This window comes from Myotis nattereri (assembly GCF_964212035.1).
Source record: "Myotis nattereri genome assembly, chromosome: 2".
NCBI lineage: Eukaryota > Metazoa > Chordata > Mammalia > Chiroptera > Vespertilionidae > Myotis > Myotis nattereri.
In genome coordinates, this window is record NC_138076.1 from 168,159,740 (window position 1) to 168,181,159 (window position 21,420).

The 21,420-nt window shown below is 57.1% G+C and overlaps 1 protein-coding gene across 9 annotated transcripts; it reads left to right on the forward strand.

The window, feature by feature from the left end:
- Window positions 1–2,884: 2,884 nt before the first annotated feature.
- HDAC7 (histone deacetylase 7) lies at window positions 2,885–20,921 on the forward strand (the record flags this gene model as incomplete). Of its 9 annotated transcripts, none has more annotated exons than XM_081082671.1 (24): window positions 2,885–3,046; window positions 3,159–3,249; window positions 3,546–3,657; window positions 4,296–4,339; window positions 4,475–4,600; window positions 4,960–5,051; window positions 5,201–5,311; window positions 5,450–5,630; window positions 5,812–6,008; window positions 6,226–6,396; window positions 7,527–7,746; window positions 10,004–10,137; window positions 10,296–10,416; window positions 10,671–10,720; window positions 11,978–12,085; window positions 13,206–13,261; window positions 13,396–13,483; window positions 14,553–14,672; window positions 14,908–15,005; window positions 16,408–16,526; window positions 17,848–17,981; window positions 18,300–18,384; window positions 19,501–19,639; window positions 19,792–20,921. In XM_081082671.1, 24 exons carry the CDS (start codon window positions 2,906–2,908, stop codon window positions 19,835–19,837), a joined length of 2,784 nt encoding a protein of 927 aa, XP_080938797.1. In that variant the 3' UTR covers window positions 19,838–20,921. The 9 variants fall into 9 exon arrangements, with proteins under 9 accessions (XP_080938797.1, XP_080938798.1, XP_080938793.1 ...); XM_081082667.1 differs by having other exon boundaries at window positions 2,891–3,046; window positions 4,182–4,339; XM_081082668.1 differs by having other exon boundaries at window positions 2,891–3,046; window positions 4,224–4,339; window positions 6,193–6,396.
- Window positions 20,922–21,420: the final 499 nt, after the last annotated feature.

Here is a 21,420-nt window from a genome sequence, read left to right on the forward strand (position 1 = left end):
ACCCAGAGGACAAAGGCACATGGGCTTGTGACAGGATGGGAGCCGATGGCTGAAATGGAGGATTTATGTTCAGATGTAGGAGAAAAGATGAAAAAAGCAGGGTTAGCACCAGACGGTTCAGACCTGCACATGCTGAATACCCCTGCAAGCCGTTCCCAGGGTTTTAGGCAGAGCCATTTCCAGAAGACTTCTGCTCTGGACCCTGGAGGTGCTGGGAGTGAGGGGTAGGGCTGTCCATGGTCTGTGTGTGGCCGAAGCCACAGCTGCAAGTCCTCTTGCATCACCAGGTGAGTCACCCCAGGAAGCCAGGACACCAGATGAGGAAGGACAGAGACCCTTCCTGGGACAGGAGTGTGTTGGCATTGGAGGCCATACTCAACCAGAATGACCAGGTTCCCTGGATGCATGCATGAATGAGGGGTCCGGGAATCAAAGCTGTGCATTGCCAGTCACGGGCTGCATCTGGGTGCACAGCCATCCCTTCTGGTCTCCTGACACCTGCTCTGCCCCTCCCTCTGCCTTTTCGTGGTGAGAGAATGTTAGAGCAGCTGCCCCTTAGCCTCAGCCTCCTGTAGGCCCCTCCTCTGTGCCCAGTGAGAAACACCCACCAGGGGCGGCAACTTGCTGAGAGTCACTGGGGGAGCGGAGCTGGAACACTGGCTTCGGCAGGACCGGAACCCATGCTCCCAGTCTGCTCGGAGCTGGGTGGCCTTTACCTGAGCCTCAGTTTCCTTATTTGGGATAAGAAAAGAGTAACAGCCGCCTCCCAGGGCCTATGGTGGTGATGAGGTGAGAAGGCTTTGCAGCCACATGAGCACCTGTGCTACAGAGGCTAGGACAGTGACCAGTAATGGTTGAGCTGGGCCTGGAGGCCGTGTTTCCCGACCCCCCGCCTGGTGCTTTGCCACAGCGCCTTCAGCCCCCCACAGCCTCTGGCCCGGGGCCAGCCTGGGGCTGCCCTGATGGGGATGGCTCAGCACTGGAGGAGCCGAAGCAGGCCTCTCCAGAAAGGTTTCAGCGCCGTGTGCTCTGAGGGCACCTGCTCCCACCCCGACTGCCTCCACTTCTCCGGGAGCATCTCCGGCTGCTCAGCCCAGCCTGGCTCAGCTGGCTGTGCTGGTGGAGAGCCTGGTCCGGCCGCTAGTTATAAATAGCCCCCGCACCCACAGGCTTGGCAGGGTGCTCCTGGCGTGGGTGCAGAGGACACTCGAGAAGAGGCACCTGAGTCGTGTCCTCACCACTGCAGGCCCCGAGCTGGCGGGAGGGCACCCGAGAGCAGGCTCCAGGGGCACATGGGCTGTGCAGCCCTTGGGTGGTGGCCAGAGCTTGGCTGCAGGTTTGAGGCACTGCTTCTTTTTTTAAAAAATCCTCATTTGAGCCCTAACCGGTTTGGCTCAGTGGATAGAGCGTCGGCCTGCGGACTCAAGGGTCCCAGGTTCGATTCCGGTCAAGGGCATGTACCTTGGTTGCGAGCACATCCCCAGTGGGGGATGTGCAGGAGGCAGCTGATCGATGTTTCTCTTTCATCGATGTTTCTAACTCTCTATCCCTCTCCCTTCCTCTCTGTAAAAAATCAATAAGATATATATATTTTTTAAAAATCCTCACCTGAAGATGTTTTCTCCATTAATTTCTAGAGAGAGCAGAAGGGAGGAGGGAGAGAGAGAAGAGAAGAAAGACATCTATGTGAGAGAGACACAGTGATTGGCTCCCTCATATATGGGCCTTTACCGGGGCTGGGAAACTTGCAACCAAGGTACATGCCCTTAACTGGAATCGAACCTGTGACCCTTTCCTTCAGTCCTCAGGCCAACACTCTAGACCCTTTCCTTCAGTCCTCAGGCCAACACTCTAGACCCTTTCCTTCAGTCCTCAGGCCAACACTCTAACCACTGAGCGCACTGGCCAGGGCGAGGCATCGCTTCTTTATCCTATGGCCTGCGGTGGAGTAGGGAAGGTGGTGACTGAGAGGGCCTTTGAAGCCCTTTGGGGTTGGAGGCTGAATAAGGGGCGGGGGGGGGGGGACTGTGCACCTGTCTGATCGCTGTCTTTGAGCACAGCTCATTGCGGGCACCTGGGTCAAATCCTCATTCCAGGTGGGCAGAAGGGAAGGAGAAAGCAAGGCCTAGAATGTACCACCAAAGGGCTCTCAGCTGTTTCTAGGTCCCCACAACCCCAGCCTCCCGCCTTTTAGTGGAAAAGTAGAGGCTCAATTCGAACCCCACAAGGGATAGACTAACCATGGACAGTTGAGATCACCTCCTTACTCATGGGTGACATGGAGTTGAAAATACCTACCTTCTAGGACCGTGGTGAGGATGGAGTGAAGAAAAGGCCTCTAGAGCAGGGGTGGGCAACCTTTTTGTGCGTGCGTGCCCAAACCAGCAAAATCTCCGACTCAAAATTCTTCTGCGTGCCAACCCTAATTTTTTGAGAACATGTTATGCCAACTTGATATTTCTTAAGGTGTACGTATGTGAAGAACCTTGAAGAAATAATAAAATTCATTCGAGCGACAAAAACACAGTATATGATGATGAAAAATACATTTATTTTTTAATGTATACATGTTATGTAAAATTATTGATCTAAGATGCACCTACACTGAATTTATCTGAAAAATAAAGTCGATATTAAGAAAAAAATTGTAAATGGAAGATTATAAGAGAAGGTTTTGCGTGCCAGCAAAAGTTACTGGCGTGCCATGTTTGGCACGCGTGCCAGGGGTTGCCCACCCCATCCCTAGAGCATGTTTTGTTATTTTGAGTCAAGTGAGCCTGAAGGAGGCCATGAGGCTGTAACCTGCCCCTGCATACAGACTTTTCAGCTGACTCTGCTTCCTTTCTGTGTGTCCTCAGGCTGCCCCAGGCCCCACGCAGACACGCCAGGCCCTCAGCCCCAGCCTATGGACCTGCGGGTGGGCCAGCGGCCCCCGGTGGAGCCCCCACTGGAGCCCGCGCTGCTGGCCCTGCAGCACCCCCAGCACCTGCACCACCACCTCTTCCTGGCAGGCCTGCAGCAGCATCGCTCGGTGGAGCCCATGAGGGTAAAGATAGGAGCTCAGCCCCCAAACCCCCTCTCTCCCTTCAGCCTCCCCCCAGACCCTGTCTCAGTCCTTAACTCCTTGCCCCTTCCTGGGCGGCCAGCCCTGCCCACAGCTCTCCATGGACACGCAGATGCCCGAGTTGCCGGTGGGGCAGCAGGAGCAAGAGCTGCGGCAGCTTCTCAATAAGGACAAGAGCAAGCGAAGTAAGGATGGAGGCCTCCTGCCTGTGTCCGTGGCCCACCCACCTGGGCACAGAAGGGCTGAGGTGGTAGTGACGCCAGCTCAGGTTGCCCTCTGCTTGCTGGGCTCTGTCTGTGAATGTAGGTGGGGTAGAAATGGGGGTGGTGTCTGAGGTGGGGCCTCGGGCTTGGCTCTTGCCTGAGGAATCCTGGGACACCTCGTACTAGGGGTGTGGAAAGGCAATGGGCAGAAAATGTGCAGGCAGGCCACCTGTCCACCCACTCCAGCCCCACTCATGGTACCCCCCGCCCCCACGCAGGCGCTGTGGCCAGCAGTGTAGTCAAGCAGAAGTTGGCAGAGGTGATTCTGAAGAAACAGCAGGCAGCCTTAGAGAGGACAGTCCATCCCAGTAGCCCCAGCATTCCCTACAGGTAACGCTCTCTCCTACCTGTTCCCTCCTGTCCCTGCCATGCCCTCTCCTCCCTATAAGTCCACCTGTGAGCACTCATTTACCCTCTCCCAGCTGCTTATCACCTGATCCTTATGCCTCACCTCCCTTAGTAATACCTGCCCCAGCCCCTCTCCCAACTGACACCTGCCCTCCTCTCTTCTTTAGTTACCTCCCCACCCCCACCTGAGGCTTCCATCTTTGTGCACACACCCACCCACACAGGCTTTCTTCTTCCACACAAGTCCCTTCTCTTTTCTGTGTCTCCCCTAAGCACAAAAGCACCCTGGTTCCTAGAGCAGGTTCTTCTCAGGGGAGACGGTCCCCAATGTGTCTGGGACCCTGGCTGCTGGTAGAGTGGGTGGCCCGATGCTGCCACCTGCAGATGGCCCCTGTTCCTGCCAGTCCCACCCCGCCCCCCCTGCTGGCTGCCACCTCCCCTGGCCGGGCGGTGGCCATGCTGAGGAAGGGGCCTCTGTGGAATGAGGTTGCGGCCAGGCCTCTGAGCACCCCCTTCCCACTGAAGCAGCCTTGGCACTCACCCCACAGGACTCTCGAGCCCTTGGAGACGGAAGGAGCCACCCGCTCCATGCTCAGCAGCTTCCTGCCTCCTGTCCCCAGCCTGCCCAGTGACCCCCCAGAACACCACCCTCTGCGTAAGACAGGTGAGTGGGACAGGCAGGCAGGGACCCTTCACGAGTTAGGGGGAGAGCTTTGAACTGGGACGACTGGGAGAGAGGGCTAATGGGCAGAGGGGAGGAGGGTGGGTGTGGGGCCAAGTAATGCTGGTGCTCCCATAGTCTCTGAGCCCAACCTGAAGCTGCGCTACAAGCCCAAGAAGTCCCTGGAGCGGAGGAAGAATCCGCTGCTCAGAAAGGAGAGCGCTCCTCCCAGCCTCCGGCGGCGGCCTGCCGAGACCCTCGGAGGTGAGGGCCAGCAGCGGGGCACGGGCGCAGGCAGGGGTGACTGATCTTGTCCTTTTGGGTGAGGTCCCACCAAGATGGGTCCCCTCCTCAGGGTTACCATGGGTGCTTGTACAGGGTGTGCCCTACACACTTGCCAGGGGTGAGTTGGGGCTGAAAGCCAGCCTCTGCTCTGTTGGCTAAGCTGCCCAGAAGAATTGCCTTAAAAAGTGTGCAAAGGCCCTGGAGACTAGTGGCGGCCTGCCCTCTTCCTGCCCTTCTGGGAGGAAAGCAGGAAGCAGAGGCGGCCCTCTTGGTTACTGGCTACTGCCTGGCCTCTGACTGTGCCTCCCTCTCCCCCCCTCCCCCCCCCTGCTCCCCAGACTCCTCCCCCAGTAGTAGCAGCACACCTGCGTCAGGGTGCAGCTCTCCCAATGACAGCGAGCACGGCCCCAACCCCATCCTGGGCTCGGAGGTAAGGCCCTCAGGGGCAGTTCTGAGGCTCATTCTTCCTCTCAGCAGGGGCCCTGGGGCTGCTGGGCTGCTGGGCTGGGTGTTCTGGGGAAGGCGTGCCCAGGGGTGGAGGTCTGGGACCAGTGACCCCTGCCCTGCTCCCCATGGCAGGCGCTCTTGGGCCAGCGGCTGCGGAGGCAGGAGACCTCTCTGGCCCCGTTCGCCTTGCCGACAGTGTCCTTGCTGCCCGCAATCACACTGGGGCTGCCCGCCCCTGCCAGGGTGAGTGGCTGAGGCGCCCTCCCCCATGCCAAGCTCCCCAGCTTCCTTTACTCCCTTCTCCTGCTGCCTCACCTGTCGCCTTCACTGTTCTCTCTGCTGGAGCCTTCTCCCCTGTGACTCCTCCCGCCTCTCCCCCAGGCTGACAGTGACCGCAGGATCCATCCAACTCTGGGCCCTCGGGGGCCAGTCCTAGGGAGCCCCCATGCTCCCCTCTTCCTGCCCCATGGCCTGGAGTCCGAGGCTGGGGGCACCATGCCCTCTCGTCTGCAGCCCATTCTCCTCCTGGATCCCTCAGTCTCTCACACCCCCCTGCTGACTGGTGAGTCCTGCTGCTTCCCCAGGGGAGGGGTGGATTCCGGCACCCTGGTAAGGGCTGCCCCCTCTGCTGCTCCATCTTGCTGTGCATCTCCCTGCTGAGTCTCTGCCCCCACCCATGCCCTTGCTTCTTTCCATTCTTCTCCATGGCTCCCCCCTGATGCCACCCCCCACGTTCTTTCCAGTGCCCGGGTTTGGGCCCCTGCCCTTCCACTTTGCCCAGTCCTTACTGACCACCGAGCGGCTCTCTGGGTCAGGCCTCCATTGGCCGCTGAGCCGGACCCGCTCAGAGCCTTTGCCCCCAAGCGCCACCGCCCCCCCATCACTGGGCCCCCTGCAGCCCCGCCTGGAGCGGCTCAACCCTCACGTCCAGCTGATCAAGGTGAGGGGAAGGGGGTAGGGGAGGTGGTAGGGGTTGCTTCACTGGGCCCACGGGTGCTGAGAGAAGAAGGGAGGGTTTGGAAGGGCAGGGATCTGGAGCGCCGAGAGCTACTTGGCCAGTGGCAGCCCAGCCAAATCAATGGCCACCCAGCCCACCACGTCCCACCCCACACTCCACGCTCCAGCATGGCTTCTCAGCGGGCATCTTCCCTCCTCAGAGGTCAGCCAAGCCGAGTGAGAAGCCCCGACTACGGCAGATACCCTCGGCTGAGGACCTGGAGTCGGATGGTGGGGGAGTGGGGCCCCCGGGGGATGACAGCCTGGCATGCAGGGGGTCGAGCTTGGGGCAGCATGAAGCCAGAGGCCCTGTTCTCCAGCAGCACCAGCAGGTATGGCAGTGCCCGCGTGCACCTCAGAGGTGTAGTCAGTTAATGCGGGGGCCTGGCATAGACGGAAGGGAGGGAGATAGGATGTCAGTGCAGGGAACAGCTCTGAGACCCACGGTGTCCGCCAGATCCACACACACACATGCACATGCGGTGCACATAGGCATGCAGGCACACTTTCACTTAGACGTGCACTCCAGCCAGCCTGCCAGGCTCTGGGTGAAGCATGTCCCTTGTCCAGCAGTGGGACTAGCCTTTGATGGAGCCATACACATGCCTCCCCTGGTACTTCTCTCTGGAACCAGTTGTACTGTTTCCAGGAAGGTGGCTAGGGCAGGAAGTGGGGCAGAGCCAGGCTCAAGCGTGCTAACCAGCACTCCCACCGTGTGATCAAGCCACGGGGTAAGCATTTGCTAGGGCTGCTGTCGCAAGTACTGCACACAGGGCAGCTGAAGCAACAGCAATGCATTGCCTCCGTTCTGAAGGCTAAAAGTCTGAAATCCAGGTGTTGGCAGGATTGGGTCCTTCTGAGATGTGAGGGAAGGAGCTGCTCCAGTTCTCTCCTCAGCTCGTAGGCAACTGTCTTCTTCCTGTGTCTTCACATTGTCTTCCTTCCGTCCATGTCTGTATCCCCATTCCTCCTCTTTATACGGACAAGAGTCGTGGTTTAAGGCTCACTCTAATGACCTCACGTTACCTTGGTTACCTCTGTAAACACCCTGTCTCCAATTAAGGCCACATTCCAAGGTACCAGGGGTTAGGATTTCCTTCATCAATATGAGTGGGCCCATCAGATGTGGTAACAGTGGCTCACGCAGGCCCCCAGGTCCTCGTGCAGGTGCACGGTCCTTGTCCCTGAGATCCCTCACCTGGGTTCTGGCTTTGGAGTCCGGAGGGCCCAGGGAGCTCAGGGGGAATGGGCCGGTCAGTCTGAGGTGCAGACCTTTGGGGGCTAGTGGGAGCAGGGAGCTTAGAGTCAAAGGCCGGAGCCTGGCTGGGAGGCAAGACTAGAGGCCTCACCCCTGGAATCACAGCAGAAAAGGGGGCCTGTTTGGAGGTTTCCGAGGTGTTGGGCAGAAGCACAGGGAGCAGGATCCTGAGAACCTGGAGACTGAGGCCCCTGTGTCCCGCAGGTGTTCCTCTGGGAGCAGCAGCGACTGGCCGGACGGCTGCCGCGGGTAGGCACTGGGGACTCTGTGCTGCTCTCCCCGGCCCAGGGCGGTCACCGGCTCCTGTCTAGGACTCAGTCATCCCCAGCTGCACCTGCCTCGCTGCCAACGCCAGAGCCCCCCAACCAGGCCCGTGTCCTGCCCAGCTCAGAGGCCCCCGCCAGGACCCTGCCCTTCACCACAGGTAAGTCCTGGATTAGCGTGGGGCAGAAGGAAGGGCTTGGGACACACAGAGGCTGGGGCACGGGTCCATGTCTGCGTCACAGTACCACTCAGGACGAGGCCACAGCACACTTTCTTGGTCTCGTGAGACCCACCAGCATCTGTGAAGCAGGGCGATAGGTGGTGGTTCTCGTTTTACACACGAGAAGACCAGGCTCAGGAAATCTAAGGTGACAAGCTTGTGGTCAAATAGCAAGCTGGCAGTCAGAGCGGGCTAAGAATTGCCAGGAGCTCCTGACAGCTAGTTCAGGCCTTTCAAAAATGACATCATTGTTTTTGCTCTGCTTGGAGAAAGAGCTCAAAAGCATTTTAGAAGTTTTGCCCGGCCGGTGTGGCTCAATAGTTGAGCATCAACCTATGACCCAGGAGGTCACACTTTGATTCCCGGTCAGGGCACATGCCTGGGTTGCAGGCTCGGTCCCCAGTTGGGGGTCATGCAGGAGGCAGCCAATCAATGGTTCTCTCTCATCATAGATGTTTCTATCTCTCCCTTTCCCTTCCTCTCTGAAATCAATAAAAAAGTACTTTCTTTTTTAAAAAGGCATTTTAGAAATTTTGAAAAATGCAGAAAAAGCATAAAAATCAACAAGCAGTATCCCCCCACCCAGAGGTAGCCACTCTTAAACACTGCTCGATTCTGTCCTTGTCCTGGTCGTCTGTACACACACCACACACAACACCACATGTACCACAGACACAGTACCCCGCTTTATTCAGTTAACATATTACAAATACTTTATGATATAATCAATCTTCAGAAATGAGGTTTTTATAGTGTTCCATCATAGTACTTTATTTTTATTTAGTGCACAGGGGTCCCTCAGCTTGGCCTGCATCCTCTTTCAGTCCAGGACCCCTCTCTCTTTACCTCCCGCCTGCTCACTGCTCCTTACCGCTGGGCTCGCTGCTCCTTAGCGCTGCTGTGGAGGTGGGAGAGGCTCCCGCCACTGCTGCTGTACTCGCCAGCTGTGAGCCCAGCTTCTGGCTGAGCAGCACTCCCCGCTGTGGGAGCGCACTGACCACCAGAGGGCAGCTCCTGCATTGAGCATCTGCCCCCTAGTGGTCAGTGCGCATCATAGCAACCAGTCGTCCTGGTCGTTCCGCCATATGGTTGCTTAGGCTTTTATTATATAGCTTTCTTACTGGTTGGGCAGTTAGACGGTTACTTGTTTTTCCTCATTTGAATTTCCTCGTACCTAAACCTTCATTCATCCCTGCGTCAGTCTCAGGGAGTGGCATCTCTGGGTCCAGTGGTGTGAGAATTCTGAAGACCCTGACATCCTAGACTTGCTGAAAGGGACCGTCCCACTGGCAGTGCACAGGGCCTTCCTAGGTGTTCGCTGATCAAGCTGAAACAGACACTCCCCAAAACCGCATCTGTCTTGTCACATGGCCCCGTGTCGCTCTGGGCTTCCCAGCTCCCAGTTTTGGAGTTTCTGTGGAATTCTTTCTCCTCTGGCTCCTCCTATGTGAGTCAAGACATCCAGTGTGAGACCCCAACATCGGGCCTCCCTTTGTTAGGCTCTGAGTTCTTTTTTTTTTTTTAAATATATTTTATTGATTTTTTACAGAGAGGAAGGGAGAGAGATAGAGAGCCAGAAACATCGATGAGAGAGAAACATCGATCAGCTGCCTCCTGCACATCCCCAACTGGGGATGCGCGTGCAACCAAGGTACATGCCCTTGACCGGAATCGAACCTGGGACCTTTCAGTCCGCAGGCCGACGCTCTATCCACTGAGCCAAACCGGTTTTGGCATATTTTATTTATTTTTTACAGAGAGGAAGGGAGAGGGAGAGAGAGTCAGAAACATTGATGAGAGAGAAACATCGATCAGCTGCCTCCTGCACACCCTCTACTGGGGATGTGCCCGCAACCAAGGTACATGCCCTTGACCAGAATCCAACCTGGGGCCCTTCAGTCCGCAGGCTGACGCTCTATCCACTGAGCCACACCAGTTAGGGCAGGCTCTGAGTTCTTGATGTTGTGGAAAGGTAGTCGCCATGTGAGAAGGATTGGTGTGTCAGGAAGATGGGGCTGTGTTGGTGTGCATGTGAGGTGGTGAGGCTGCCTGGGTAAGCAGCCGGGAGTGTGAATTCGTGGGAAGGGCCAAGGTGTAGGATGGGGTGTGGGGTGTGTGTGCCAAGCCTGGTTCCATGTGTGTGGGGGGGGCACTGGGGACTCCCTGGGGTCCTGGCTCTGACCCCCGCGCCCCCCAGGGCTGGTGTATGACTCGGTCATGCTGAAGCACCAGTGCTCCTGTGGAGACAACAGCAGGCACCCGGAGCACGCGGGCCGCATCCAGAGCATCTGGTCCCGGCTGCAGGAGCGGGGCCTCCGAGGCCAGTGTGAGGTGAGGAGCGGGTGGGCTGTGGAATCGGGGAGGTAAGAGTAATGGAAGGGAGGGGGCCGAGGGCCTAGAGCCAGCATGCGATGGAGGAGGCGGCGGGTGGTGGTATGGCAGGGAAGGGGGCAAGCGGGGCCTCAGGAGCTCCGTGGGCCCTTCCTCAGTGTCTCCGAGGCCGGAAGGCCTCCCTGGAGGAGCTACAGTCGGTGCACTCCGAGCGGCACGTGCACCTCTACGGCACCAACCCGCTCAGCCGCCTCAAACTGGACAACGGGAAGCTGGCAGGTAGGGCCCAGTGGTGTCTGGGACCCTCGTACCTCCCCTGGCTCACCTTGCCTCCCCGTCCCAAATCTCTCCTGTCCCAGCTCTGCCAGCCTGTCCCCCCAGCATCCTTGGCATCCCCACGCCTCCCCGGCCCCTCTGCTGCCCATCCCCTCGCCTGCGCACCCACCCTGGCCCTCTTTCCAGGGCCTCCCTGTGTCCTGGCCAGGCCAGAGGCTGTGAGGTTCAGCTCACACACACCCGGCCTCTCTCCACAGGGCTCCTGGCACAGCGGATATTTGTGATGCTGCCCTGTGGTGGGGTTGGGGTAAGTGTGCCCGGGGTTCTCGAGCAGGCAGTGCCGCGGGCTCTCAGGTCTCCTTTCCATTCCCCCAGGCCCCACCCTGCCTGCTTATTCTTGTGGTTCTGCCAGACCCGGCGGGCCAGAGACTTTCCCATAATGCCCCTCTGCTGGCTAGAAGCACCTTGTGGACCAGTGTGTCCTCAGCCCACCAATATCTCCTAAGTGTGGAGCCTGTGCCTCACACTTAGAAGGTGCTTGGTAAATGCCGAGTGAGGCTCAGAGAGCAGGGCCAAGATCATCCCTTCATAAGACCCCAGGGGTTGGGACTGGCTATTCACCCGAGTGAGCCCCCAGGCAGAGCCTCCAGGCAGAGTCGGGGCTGCCTGGGCTGGGACTGTGGGTGCCTCCAGTGTCCTTGGGGACTCAGGCACTTCCCTCCCACTCCCCACCTTCCTCCCTCCCTCCTCACACTGCTTGGGGGGCTTCCTGCCTCCCTAGCAGTGCCCACCTTGCCTAAAAGGTCCCCACAGTGGTTGCCCGGCTGGTGTGTGGAGGCAGGGGATGGAGGCCTGGTTCTGGAGGGAAATGGGAGCTTAGCTGGGGGGACTGTTGGGAGCCAGTCAGCGCCCTGTTCACAACTTCCCATTTCTTGCCACTTTCTGATTTTTCCAACTGTTTTTGCTTCTGTTTTCTCCTCCCTCCTCTCCCTCTCTCTCTGTCTCTCTCTCTCTCTCCAGCCTCTTGAGACTCTCTCTGCCTTCCTCGCCTCTCTTGGTTCGCCTCGCCCTCCCCATCTCCCCATCATGCCCCCCGGCCCCTCCCTAGCCTTGAGGCCCAGGGACTGGGTTTGGGGGGCCTCCCAGCCTGGGCTAGGGGCCCTGAGTGGAAGACAGTGGTGCAGACGGCCCCTCGAGCTCCGACGTCCCGCAGGGCCTGAGCAGAGCCAGCTGGGGCTTAAAACCCCCTCCAGGCCCAAACCCCAAGTCCCGCCCAGGTAACGCCATGCCCCCTCCTCTGACCGGGGAGGCAGGCGCCATGCTGCCAGCGCAGTGCTGGCCCCATAACGGGCTGGTGATGTGGACTGAAGCTGGGAAGGAGACATCATGCTGGGACTGGGGGATACAGGAGGCCTTGCCTTTGGGCGGTGGGGCACTGGGGAGGCAGCACTGTCTGCCCAGCTCCCTGCCCCTGGGGTCCTGGCCATGGGGTGGGCACCACCCATGGGCCCTGCCTCCCGTGGGAAGCCTTGGATGATGCGGGCCCTGACTCTGGCCCCCACAGGTGGATACTGACACCATCTGGAACGAGCTGCACTCCTCCAATGCAGCCCGCTGGGCCGCCGGCAGCGTAACCGATCTGGCCTTCAAAGTGGCTTCCCGCGAGCTGAAGGTAAGACATCTGGGTTGAAGGTGGGCAAGCCACGGAAGGAGGGAGCAGAATGAGGCAGCCGGGGGCCCAGACCCAGGGCCCCAACATCTCATTTCTCTTGGATAGCACCACAGGGTTTTGGAAGGGGAATCAAGAGCTCTGGGGACCAAAATGAGGTTTGAACCATAGGTTCATGTTACTTGGTAGGGAGTCCACCACTGTGACCCTGGGCCTTTGGTCTCTTAAGAGACACAGGTCATGATCACCTAGGATCATTTAACATAGACCCAATGTGTGACTGTAGGCAAGTTGCAGGAGTCTCTGGACCTCCGTGCATTGGCAGATTGTTTCTTTGCAGTGTTGAAGTTTTTTGTGTGTTTTTTTTAATTGATTTTTAGAGAGAGAGGAAGGGAGAGGGGTAGAGATATAGAAACATCAATGTAACTGCCTCCTGCATGCCCCCTACTGGGGATCAAGCCTGCAACCCAGGCACGTGCCCTGACCGGGAATTGAACCATGATTTATAGGTTGATGCTCAACCACTGAGCCACACCGGCCGGGCTCCCCCTTCCAATGCTGAAGTTTTATAGACTGGGTTGGTACCTGGGCTGGACACCTTACAGGGGCTTGTCCTGCGGTCCGCCTCCCCCCACCCCGTTGTTTAGGAGCTCAGCCCAAGGTGGTCACGGTGTCCTCAGTGTTAGAGCCCTTTGGTGGGCCTTTGCAGTTAAGGGCACAGAACTGGGTTTAGAATTCTGGCTCCACCATTGACAACCAGGCAACTTTGCACAAATTGCTTAACCCACCTAAACTTCAGATTTCTCCTGTCTGTAAACTAGAGCTAATAATAATGTTTATCTCATGGAGATGTTATGAGGATGAAGTCCAGTGTTTATAAAGAGCTCAGCACCGTGCCAGGCACGTAGTTTTGGCCCAACAAACAGCTGTTATTACGACACACTAGGCAGGGGTTTCTCTGTTCACATCCAGCCTGAAAGCAGAGGATGCCAAGCCTGGGGGCTGAGTACTGGGCACTTCAGACCCATCCTGGTTCTGGGAGGAGCTGGGGCTGGGGGCATGTTTATGGAGATGGGGTCAGAGGGCTGGCCCTTCAGTTGATAAGCATTCTTTCCATTTCCAGAACGGTTTTGCTGTGGTTCGGCCCCCAGGACACCATGCGGACCGTTCCACAGCCATGTAAGGTCTGGGGAAGGCCTAGGTGGGATGAGCCTTTGGGGGCTGGACCAGGCCAGGAGCGGGTAGAGACGGGAGGCCGGACAGGTGGAGGTGCAGCAGGATGGGCTGTCAGCACTTCCCTTTCCTCCTCCCAGGGGCTTCTGCTTCTTCAACTCCGTGGCCATCGCCTGCCGGCAGCTGCAGCAACAGGGCAAGGCCAGCCGGATCCTCATCGTGGACTGGGTATGTCCTGGTGCCCAGCCCCTTCAGACCCAGAGCCCTGTGGAAAGAGTTCTGAGCCTGGCGTCAGGAAATGTGGCTTCATGTCCTAGTTCTACATTGGCCTCGTGAGCCTCCGTTTCCCCCATGTATAAAAGGTGGGAGAGGACAGTGTATGGGAAGGCCTTCAGCCATAACTGACGCCCACAATGGGAGGAAGGAACCATTTGAGTGCTGTCTTTTGGCCTCTGTTGGCTTCTTTCTGCGGCTTTAATTTCTGCATTTCCCCTATAGATAGTGACAATAGTAGTAACAGCAGATAACATTAACATTCCACTAATCACATCCGGACACTGATGGGATTTACATGTGACGTATTTATTCCTGACTGTAACCTGGTTTTCAGACAAAGGAAGTGGGCACAGACAGGTTAAGTAACTTGCACACAGCCATGCGCCTAGTCTGTCCTGAGCCGGATTTGAAACCCGTTGGTTAGTGCTAGTGCACGTGCATCTAAGTATAAGCTGCCCACTCTGCATTGACACCTGTGATTGGGACATGCCTGTACAGAAGCTGAGGACAGTAGAGGAGTTTTCCACACGTGCACCCATGCATGGTCCTGTGAGCTACCGACTGCAGAGCCACAGCTTTCCCTAGGATGGATGGCGGTGGGCCTCACGTACCCGCCCCTCTGTACTTGAGCTTGTTTCTCATCACCTGCATCATTCCATGACCTTGGACAAGACACAGTAGTGAGGTTTTCTGATGTGTCATCCTGGACTCTTCCCTCTCCTCCACTAATCCACTCCCACACACTCCCTCACGGTCAGGTCTGCCCTTGGCATGCTTCCTCCCCTAAGGGTCTCATAAACACCCCCATTCAGCATGTTATATACACATCTCTGTATACATGCAGAGACTGAGGCTCAGAGAGGGCCCATGGATTACTTGGGGCCACTCAATAGTTTTGCTCTAGGAACTCCAGTTTCCTCACCCCGTCTAGGGTCCTGACCCTCAAACTGGTCACTAACCTCAGAACCCTTCCAACCTCCTCCCGTCTCCATCTCTCTAATCCACTGCCCATCTCCCACAGGATGTTCATCATGGCAATGGCACCCAGCACACCTTCTACGAGGACCCCAGTGTGCTCTACATCTCCCTGCATCGCCATGACGATGGCAACTTCTTCCCGGGCAGCGGGGCTGTGGAGGAGGTAACCATGTGTCGGGTCTACCTCTTCCAGCCCCATTGACTCTCTCTCGTGACCCTTACTCTGCCTCTGTTACAAGTAGCTGTGTGATCCCGAATAGATTGTTTAGCCTCTCTGATCCTGTTTCTCCATCTGAAAGTGAAGAGGGTATATGAGCTGGTCTTGCAGAGCTAACATCCTGGCATTCCTCTCCTGGGACTCTGCTCTCCTCATGTCTCTCTTGCGTCCTGTTTTCCAGGTGGGAGCTGGCAGCGGTGAGGGCTTCAACGTTAACGTGGCCTGGGCCGGAGGTCTGGATCCCCCAATGGGGGACCCTGAGTACCTGGCTGCTTTCAGGTAAGTGCTCTGAGGCCTAGCCCATCAAGGCCACCCTTCCCTGCCCTTTTCCCAGCAGCACCAGGTGGAGGCAATCGTTGGTTTGTCAGCCTGTCCTCATTCAATCACCAGACATTATAAGCCAGCCCGAGGCAAACAGAAGCAACGGCACTGTTATACTGGCCTCTAGTAGCCTCCAGTTCCAATGCAAAGACAGGAAATAGAATGAAATAGTCAAAGGGTACTTTGTAAAGGCACTTGTTACCAAGAGCCAATGTTGAACTGAGTGCTGGGAGACAGGCAGGTGGAGTGAGCAGAGCAGACATTCAGTCCAAGAAAGCTGCCTGGAGGAGGTGGGCTTTGTGCAGAAGGTGAGAAATTTAAATTGCAGAGAAAGATGATGTCCATATTGGGGGAATTGCTTAGGAAAAGCCATTCTAGAAGAGCAGCTTTGGGCTCTTGTTCAAGAGCCTTTATATATTTCTTTCTGGGGCTCTACCACTCCATTTGGGAAAAGGAAATCTGGAAGTAGGTCTCCAAATACTTTCCTGGAGATATTTTCCATGAGAGTTAATTCTGTAAAAGCCCTGCCCATAGCCCAGGGCTTTGAAAGACACCAAAATGGACCCTAGAGGTGGGTCAGGGATGGAGGGAGGCAGCTGTGGGGGTTGGCAGGGGCTGAGGAGGAGAGAGTACATCTGGGTAGCCCAGGATCTCAGAGTCTAGTCACCCTAGTCAGCTCTTAGGTGGTGAGTGGTGAGGTGTGGTGGCAACTAAGTACCGAGTATTTCTAGTCCCTGCGGCTTAGTGACCTGTACCTTTCTTGTGGCTCTGACCACTGCACTCCATAGCCACACACACATACTCTTCTTTCATCCCCTCTGGTACCCCATTGGCTCCTTCCTGCCTTGTTCCAGTTGAGCACACTTGGTGGCTGAGCCCTTAGGCTTTGTCAGGGTAATGGCACATCCCTGTGCAGAAGCTAAGGTCAAAGAAGTGAGAGGGGCCCTGGCCGGTTTGGCTCAGTGGTTAGAGTGTTGGCCCATTGACCAAAGGGTTGCAGGTTTGATTCTTGGTCAATGGCACATAACTCAGTTGCAGGTCTGACCTCGCCCCCTGTTGGGGCTCAAGTGGGCAGGAGACCACCAATTGATGTGTCTCTCATGTTGATGTTTCTTTCTCCCTCTCTCTCCCTCCCACTCTCTTAAGAATGAATGGGAAAAATATCCTCAGGTGAGGATTTTAAAAAAATAAGGAAGCCAGAGGGATCCATTAATCCTTCTGGGAGATTGGGTATCTTGGAGTCCTAACAGCAGGGTGCCCCACAGTAACGGTGGTAGAGAGGGCTGGCACCAGTGGGGGCCCTTGGCCTCTGCCCAGCAAGGCTACAGTGTGGTGAGCCCTCCTTCTCGCACCCTCACAGGATAGTCGTGATGCCCATTGCCAGAGAGTTCTCTCCGGACCTGGTCTTGGTGTCGGCTGGGTTTGATGCTGCCGAGGGTCACCCAGCCCCACTGGGTGGCTACCATGTTTCCGCAAAATGTAAGGAGGGCCCAACCTAGGGGAATGAGGGCTAGGCTGGGAGGGGAAGGCGGCTGTGTCGGGCCAGGACTGTGAGTGTGGGGACTGAGGTACGGCAGCTGGCCCTGGGATTCCCTGGGTTCTCCTAGCCTAGCATAGCCCAGGGCCCTTTCTCACGACCAGCTCCATTCACCATGGAAAGCTTGACTAAGTCACACCCTGGGGACACAGGAAGCTCAGCCATAGGACTTCCCCTGCCCTAAGTGTGTCGTTCCCAGGATGGGCTTGCAGCTTCTTTGGAGGGAGGATAGGAGGAGCAGTGGTCCCAGAATCGAGGGAGCCCGCTCAGCCTGCTGGGCCACAGGGCCTGCAGGACAGAAAGAAAAGATGGTGAGACTCATTGAAAAAGACGTCGCTGGAGTCGATGTCCCCAGTTCAAGTCCTAGCCCTGCCGTTTACTAGCTGTGAACCCTTGTGCAAGGACCTTAACTTCTCTGAGCCCTGAGTGAGGCATACTAATAGGTTTCACATGGGACTCCATGTGAAAGCGCTTGGGATGGTAGAGTTTTGCATCTGCATCATCTATATATATAAAAGCCTAAATGACTGTTCGACCTGTAACTATGACATGCACTGACCACCAGGGGGCAGATGCTCAATGCACAGGCATGGAGACATGGAACGGACTGATGAATCTCAGAGGGAAGAGGGAAGGGGGGAGGGCGGGAGGAGATTAACCAAAGATCTTATATGCATACTAGAGGCCCCGTGCATGGATTCGTGTACCAGTGGGGTCCCTCAGCCTGGCCTGTGGGGATTGGGCCGAAGCTGGCAGTCCAACATCCCCCAAGGGGTCCCAGATTGCAAGAGGGCACAGGCCAGGCCGAGGGACCCCACCAGTGCACGAATCCGTGCACCAGGGCTCTAGTCCTATATAATAAAACCCTAATATGCAAATCGACCAAACTGTGGATCGACCAGTTGCTGTGGTGCACACTAACCACCAGGGGGCAGATGCTCAATGCAGGAGCTGACCCCTGGTGGTCAGTGTGCTTCCCCAGGGGGAGTGCTGCTCAGCCAGAAGCTGGGCTCACAGCTGGCGAGCGCAGAGGCGGCGTTGGGAGCCTCTGTAGCCTCCAAGGCAGCACTAAGGACCCTTTAGGGGATGTCCGCTTGCGCAGTCTAGGCTGAGGGGCCCTCCTCTGCCCCCCTAGTGCACAAATGTTCACCGGCCTCTAGTTATGTATAAGGGAAGAAGCAAGCAGGGATATAATACGTGGAGAGGGTCCACCTCTCCTCCACCCCTCTCCTTCCCTTCCCTCCCCTTTCCTCAAATATCTAGGTTTTGGGTACATGACGCAGCAGCTGATGAGCTTGGCTGGAGGTGCAGTGGTGCTGGCCTTGGAGGGCGGCCACGACCTCACAGCCATCTGTGACGCCTCCGAGGCCTGTGTGGCTGCTCTTCTGGGCAACAAGGTGAGCTGCTCCCCTCATCCATGCCTCTGGGAACAGGAGCCCAGCACTCGCACAGGACTGCCCCCAAAGAGCAGATAAATGGGGTGCATCCCTGAGGGCCCACAGATAGGGCGGGGATGGCCAGGCCTGGAATAAGAGGGACAGAGTGGATGCCTCTTCCCCAGGTAAGGTCTGGAGCCAGAACCTCCTGCCCTAGGCGGAGCCAGAGGCACATGCCTATCTGTGCCCAGAAACCAGAAAGCCAGGGCCCTTGGTGTGGGGGAGACCTGGGCTATGGGTCCCCAAGACTGGTGGTTGATGTACTGTTTTCTTCCGTAGGTGGATCCCCTCGCAGAAAAAGGCTGGAAACAGAAACCCAACCTCAACGCCATCCGTTCTCTGGAAACTGTGATCCGTGTGCACAGTGAGTGTAGAGGGAGAACACCCACTGACCCTAGACTGGGGAGACCCTCAGGGGTGCTGTTCCAGTCACCAGAGCTTCCACTGCCAGCCAGCTAGGAACCTTGGGGCTGGTCAGGAATAGGCTTCCTATCAGTCACCTCACCCGGATGGTGGGGCAGCCACCCCAAGTGTGGATACCCTCAGAGCCTCCACATGGGCCCCGCAGGGACCACCAGACAGTGGCCTGCCTCCTCAAGGCAGGACTGAGCTCCGATCTCCAGCCACAGCCCCAGGCCAGGGCCAGTGAACAGCTACACTCAGGCTCGTTAGTTAACAGTGCTGGTTCACACCTCACCTTCAGTCCTGGCCACAAGGGCCTCGGACGCTCTGCCCGTTTGGGGGGCTGGGTCTTAAGATAATCCCACATTTGGAAAGCACTTTAAAATTTCCATTTCAACTCGGTACCTGTGGAGCATTTTGTGTAAATACCCATGATCTATGCGAGGGATACAAAAAGGGATAAATTAGGTTTCCTTGCATCTGGGCTCAGTAAGGGCATGTAGGGAGCATAACGGTGTTGCGGGAACTTTGTACAGAGTCCTCACTCTGGGCGTGTTCCCTGGACCTGACTTTTCACAAGGGGAGGCAGGGTGGGCATGTCCATGTGGGAGCCCGGGGCGGGTGAGTGGCTAGCCGGTGGCCACCCCGTGATGACAGTCAGCTCTCCCCGTGCTGGGTCCTGGGCTGACCATTGCTGGACTGACCACCTGCTCCTGTCCTGTGTTCTGGGCTGACCATTGCCTGGGGCTGATGCCGTTAGGAACCATGCACCTGTGGGAATAGGCTAGAGGCGACCTTTCAGCCAAAGGCAGGGGAGAATGGCTTGGGCACCTATGAGGCCACCTCATAGCCATGCTGAATGCTCTGCTCACTTTGTCAGGCTGTGGGGGCCAAGTCGAGGAAGGTTGTGTCTTGAGGTAGAGGCAGGTGAGAGAACTGACCCCAGACTGAGGATACGGCCGCTACTCTTGGACCCTGGCCTGAGGTGTTCGGTCTCCGTACCGGTCTAGGATGTGTGGGGAGGCAGGCTGGAGGACTTGTTCTCCCCAACCCTCTCTGACTAGGCTTCTTGTCCCAGGTAAATACTGGGGCTGCATGCAGCGCCTGGCCTCCTGTCCAGAATCTTGGGTGCCCAGGGTGCCAGGAGCTGATGCAGAAGAAGTGGAGGCAGTGACTGCACTGGCATCCCTCTCCGTTGGCATCCTGGCTGAAGAGAGGTAATACCGACCCCCGGCCGGCAGCCTCGCCACCCCTTGAGCCCTTCCAACCTAAGGATCCCAGATTCCAGCCCAGCCTTCTTGGGAAGGTGGGCTGAGGCCCTCTCTGCAGCCCCTGGCCCCCCAGCAACCCCATGCTTATCCTCCCCCAGGCCCTCAGAGCAGCTGGTGGAGGAGGAAGAACCTATGAATCTCTAAGGCTTTGGAATGGTTCTGCCGGCCCATCCTGCCCTTCCGACCTGGTTCTCTTCTTACCTCTGGCAATAGTACCTGCTCCTGGGGTTTTCAGAGGTCCTCTGGGCAGGTAGTTGTGGCCAGAGAACAGTCCCTTGACAGTCACTCCAAGGAGACTGCAAAGGCCCCTGGGTCTAGGATAGGGACCAAAGAGGACCCTGAGGAGGCAGGCAGGGCAGCCAGCCAACCCCCTGTAGGGCTCTCCTAAAAACAGAGTCTGCCCATGTGGGGTCCAGGCCCTACTGGGCCCCCATTCCTCAGGACTGCACGGAGGACTGGCTCAGTCAGGCCCACCCATAACCACTATTCTTGGCGCTGTAGACCCTGGACTTTGCACACAGCCCCAGGCTCCACACAGAAATGTGAACTTGGCCTCAGCCAGGGTAGCCCTTCCTAGGCTGAGGGCTGGAGTGGGGGGGAGGGAGACAGACAGGAGGAGCCAAGGGGTCCTATATCCCTGAGTGCAGGGGGAGTCCCTTCTCTTGCCTGTTTACTCAAATGACTATGGAAGCCACCCCAACCCCGCACCACCACCGGGCAGTGAGACAAAGCTCCCTTGAGAACAGTCATCGTTAGGCCCCCTCTGGTGCCGACCATCTCAGTGCCCTGGTGGAGGAGATGGGTGCTCTTGGAGTTCCGTGCTTCCTGATCCAATGGTGCCAAACCCTCATCTCCCCTCAGAAGCACAGTGTGACCCCCAGGGATCCCTCGGTCACTGCCCCCTCCAGGAGTGTTCTCTTTCTGGGGTGTCTCCCACCCCAGCTCCAACTCCTGCCCCACACAGGACTAGCTTGGCTGAGGGGGAAGGGGGTAGGAGAGTAGATGCAAGACATGGGGGAGGGGAGGCAGACTGGCAAAGTCAAGGCTTCTGGGGCCAAGAAGGATAGTATGTGTGTGCGAATGTGCGCTTGAGTGTGTGTGTGCGTGTGTGCGTGTGCGTACATGTCTTCCCTAGGACAACCATACCCTGTGTATGTATGCATGTTTTTGTAAAAAAGAGAAAAAAATGGAAAAAAATCTGAACAATAAATGTTTTATTTGCTTTAAAGGTGCACATGACAGGGGATGGGGTGTGCAGGGGGCACACAGCTCCACAGCACAGCATGCGTCTGTTCGCTGTGGAGAAGAAGGGACCAGCCCCCCCCCCCCCCCCAGCTCCTTGCCCCCTGTGGAGCTGCCCTGCAGGAAGAATCCATTCTGAACACTCTAGCTGCCCCTGCCTGCCCCACCTGGGGTAATAAGGAGGTGGCAGCTTTGGGCTGAGTCCATAGACAGAGGGCCCACTGTGGGGTGGAGTGGGGGTGGGGGCGGGGGGCAGGTATATAGCTGCTCAGAACCTGCTCACTAAGGCATCCCCGAAGAGTCGTGACTCAGACTTACCTGGTTCCAGTCCCAGCTTGGAGGTCAGTTGTGTCATGTCACCTCTAGGGGCCTCTGTTTACCAGTTAAAGGCTCCAGAAATAGACAATGTTTATGGTTCCTGCGCTAATGCACCATGACTTCTTAAGCTTATACTGAGCCTCAAAGAGAGAAGAGGTGAGGCCACA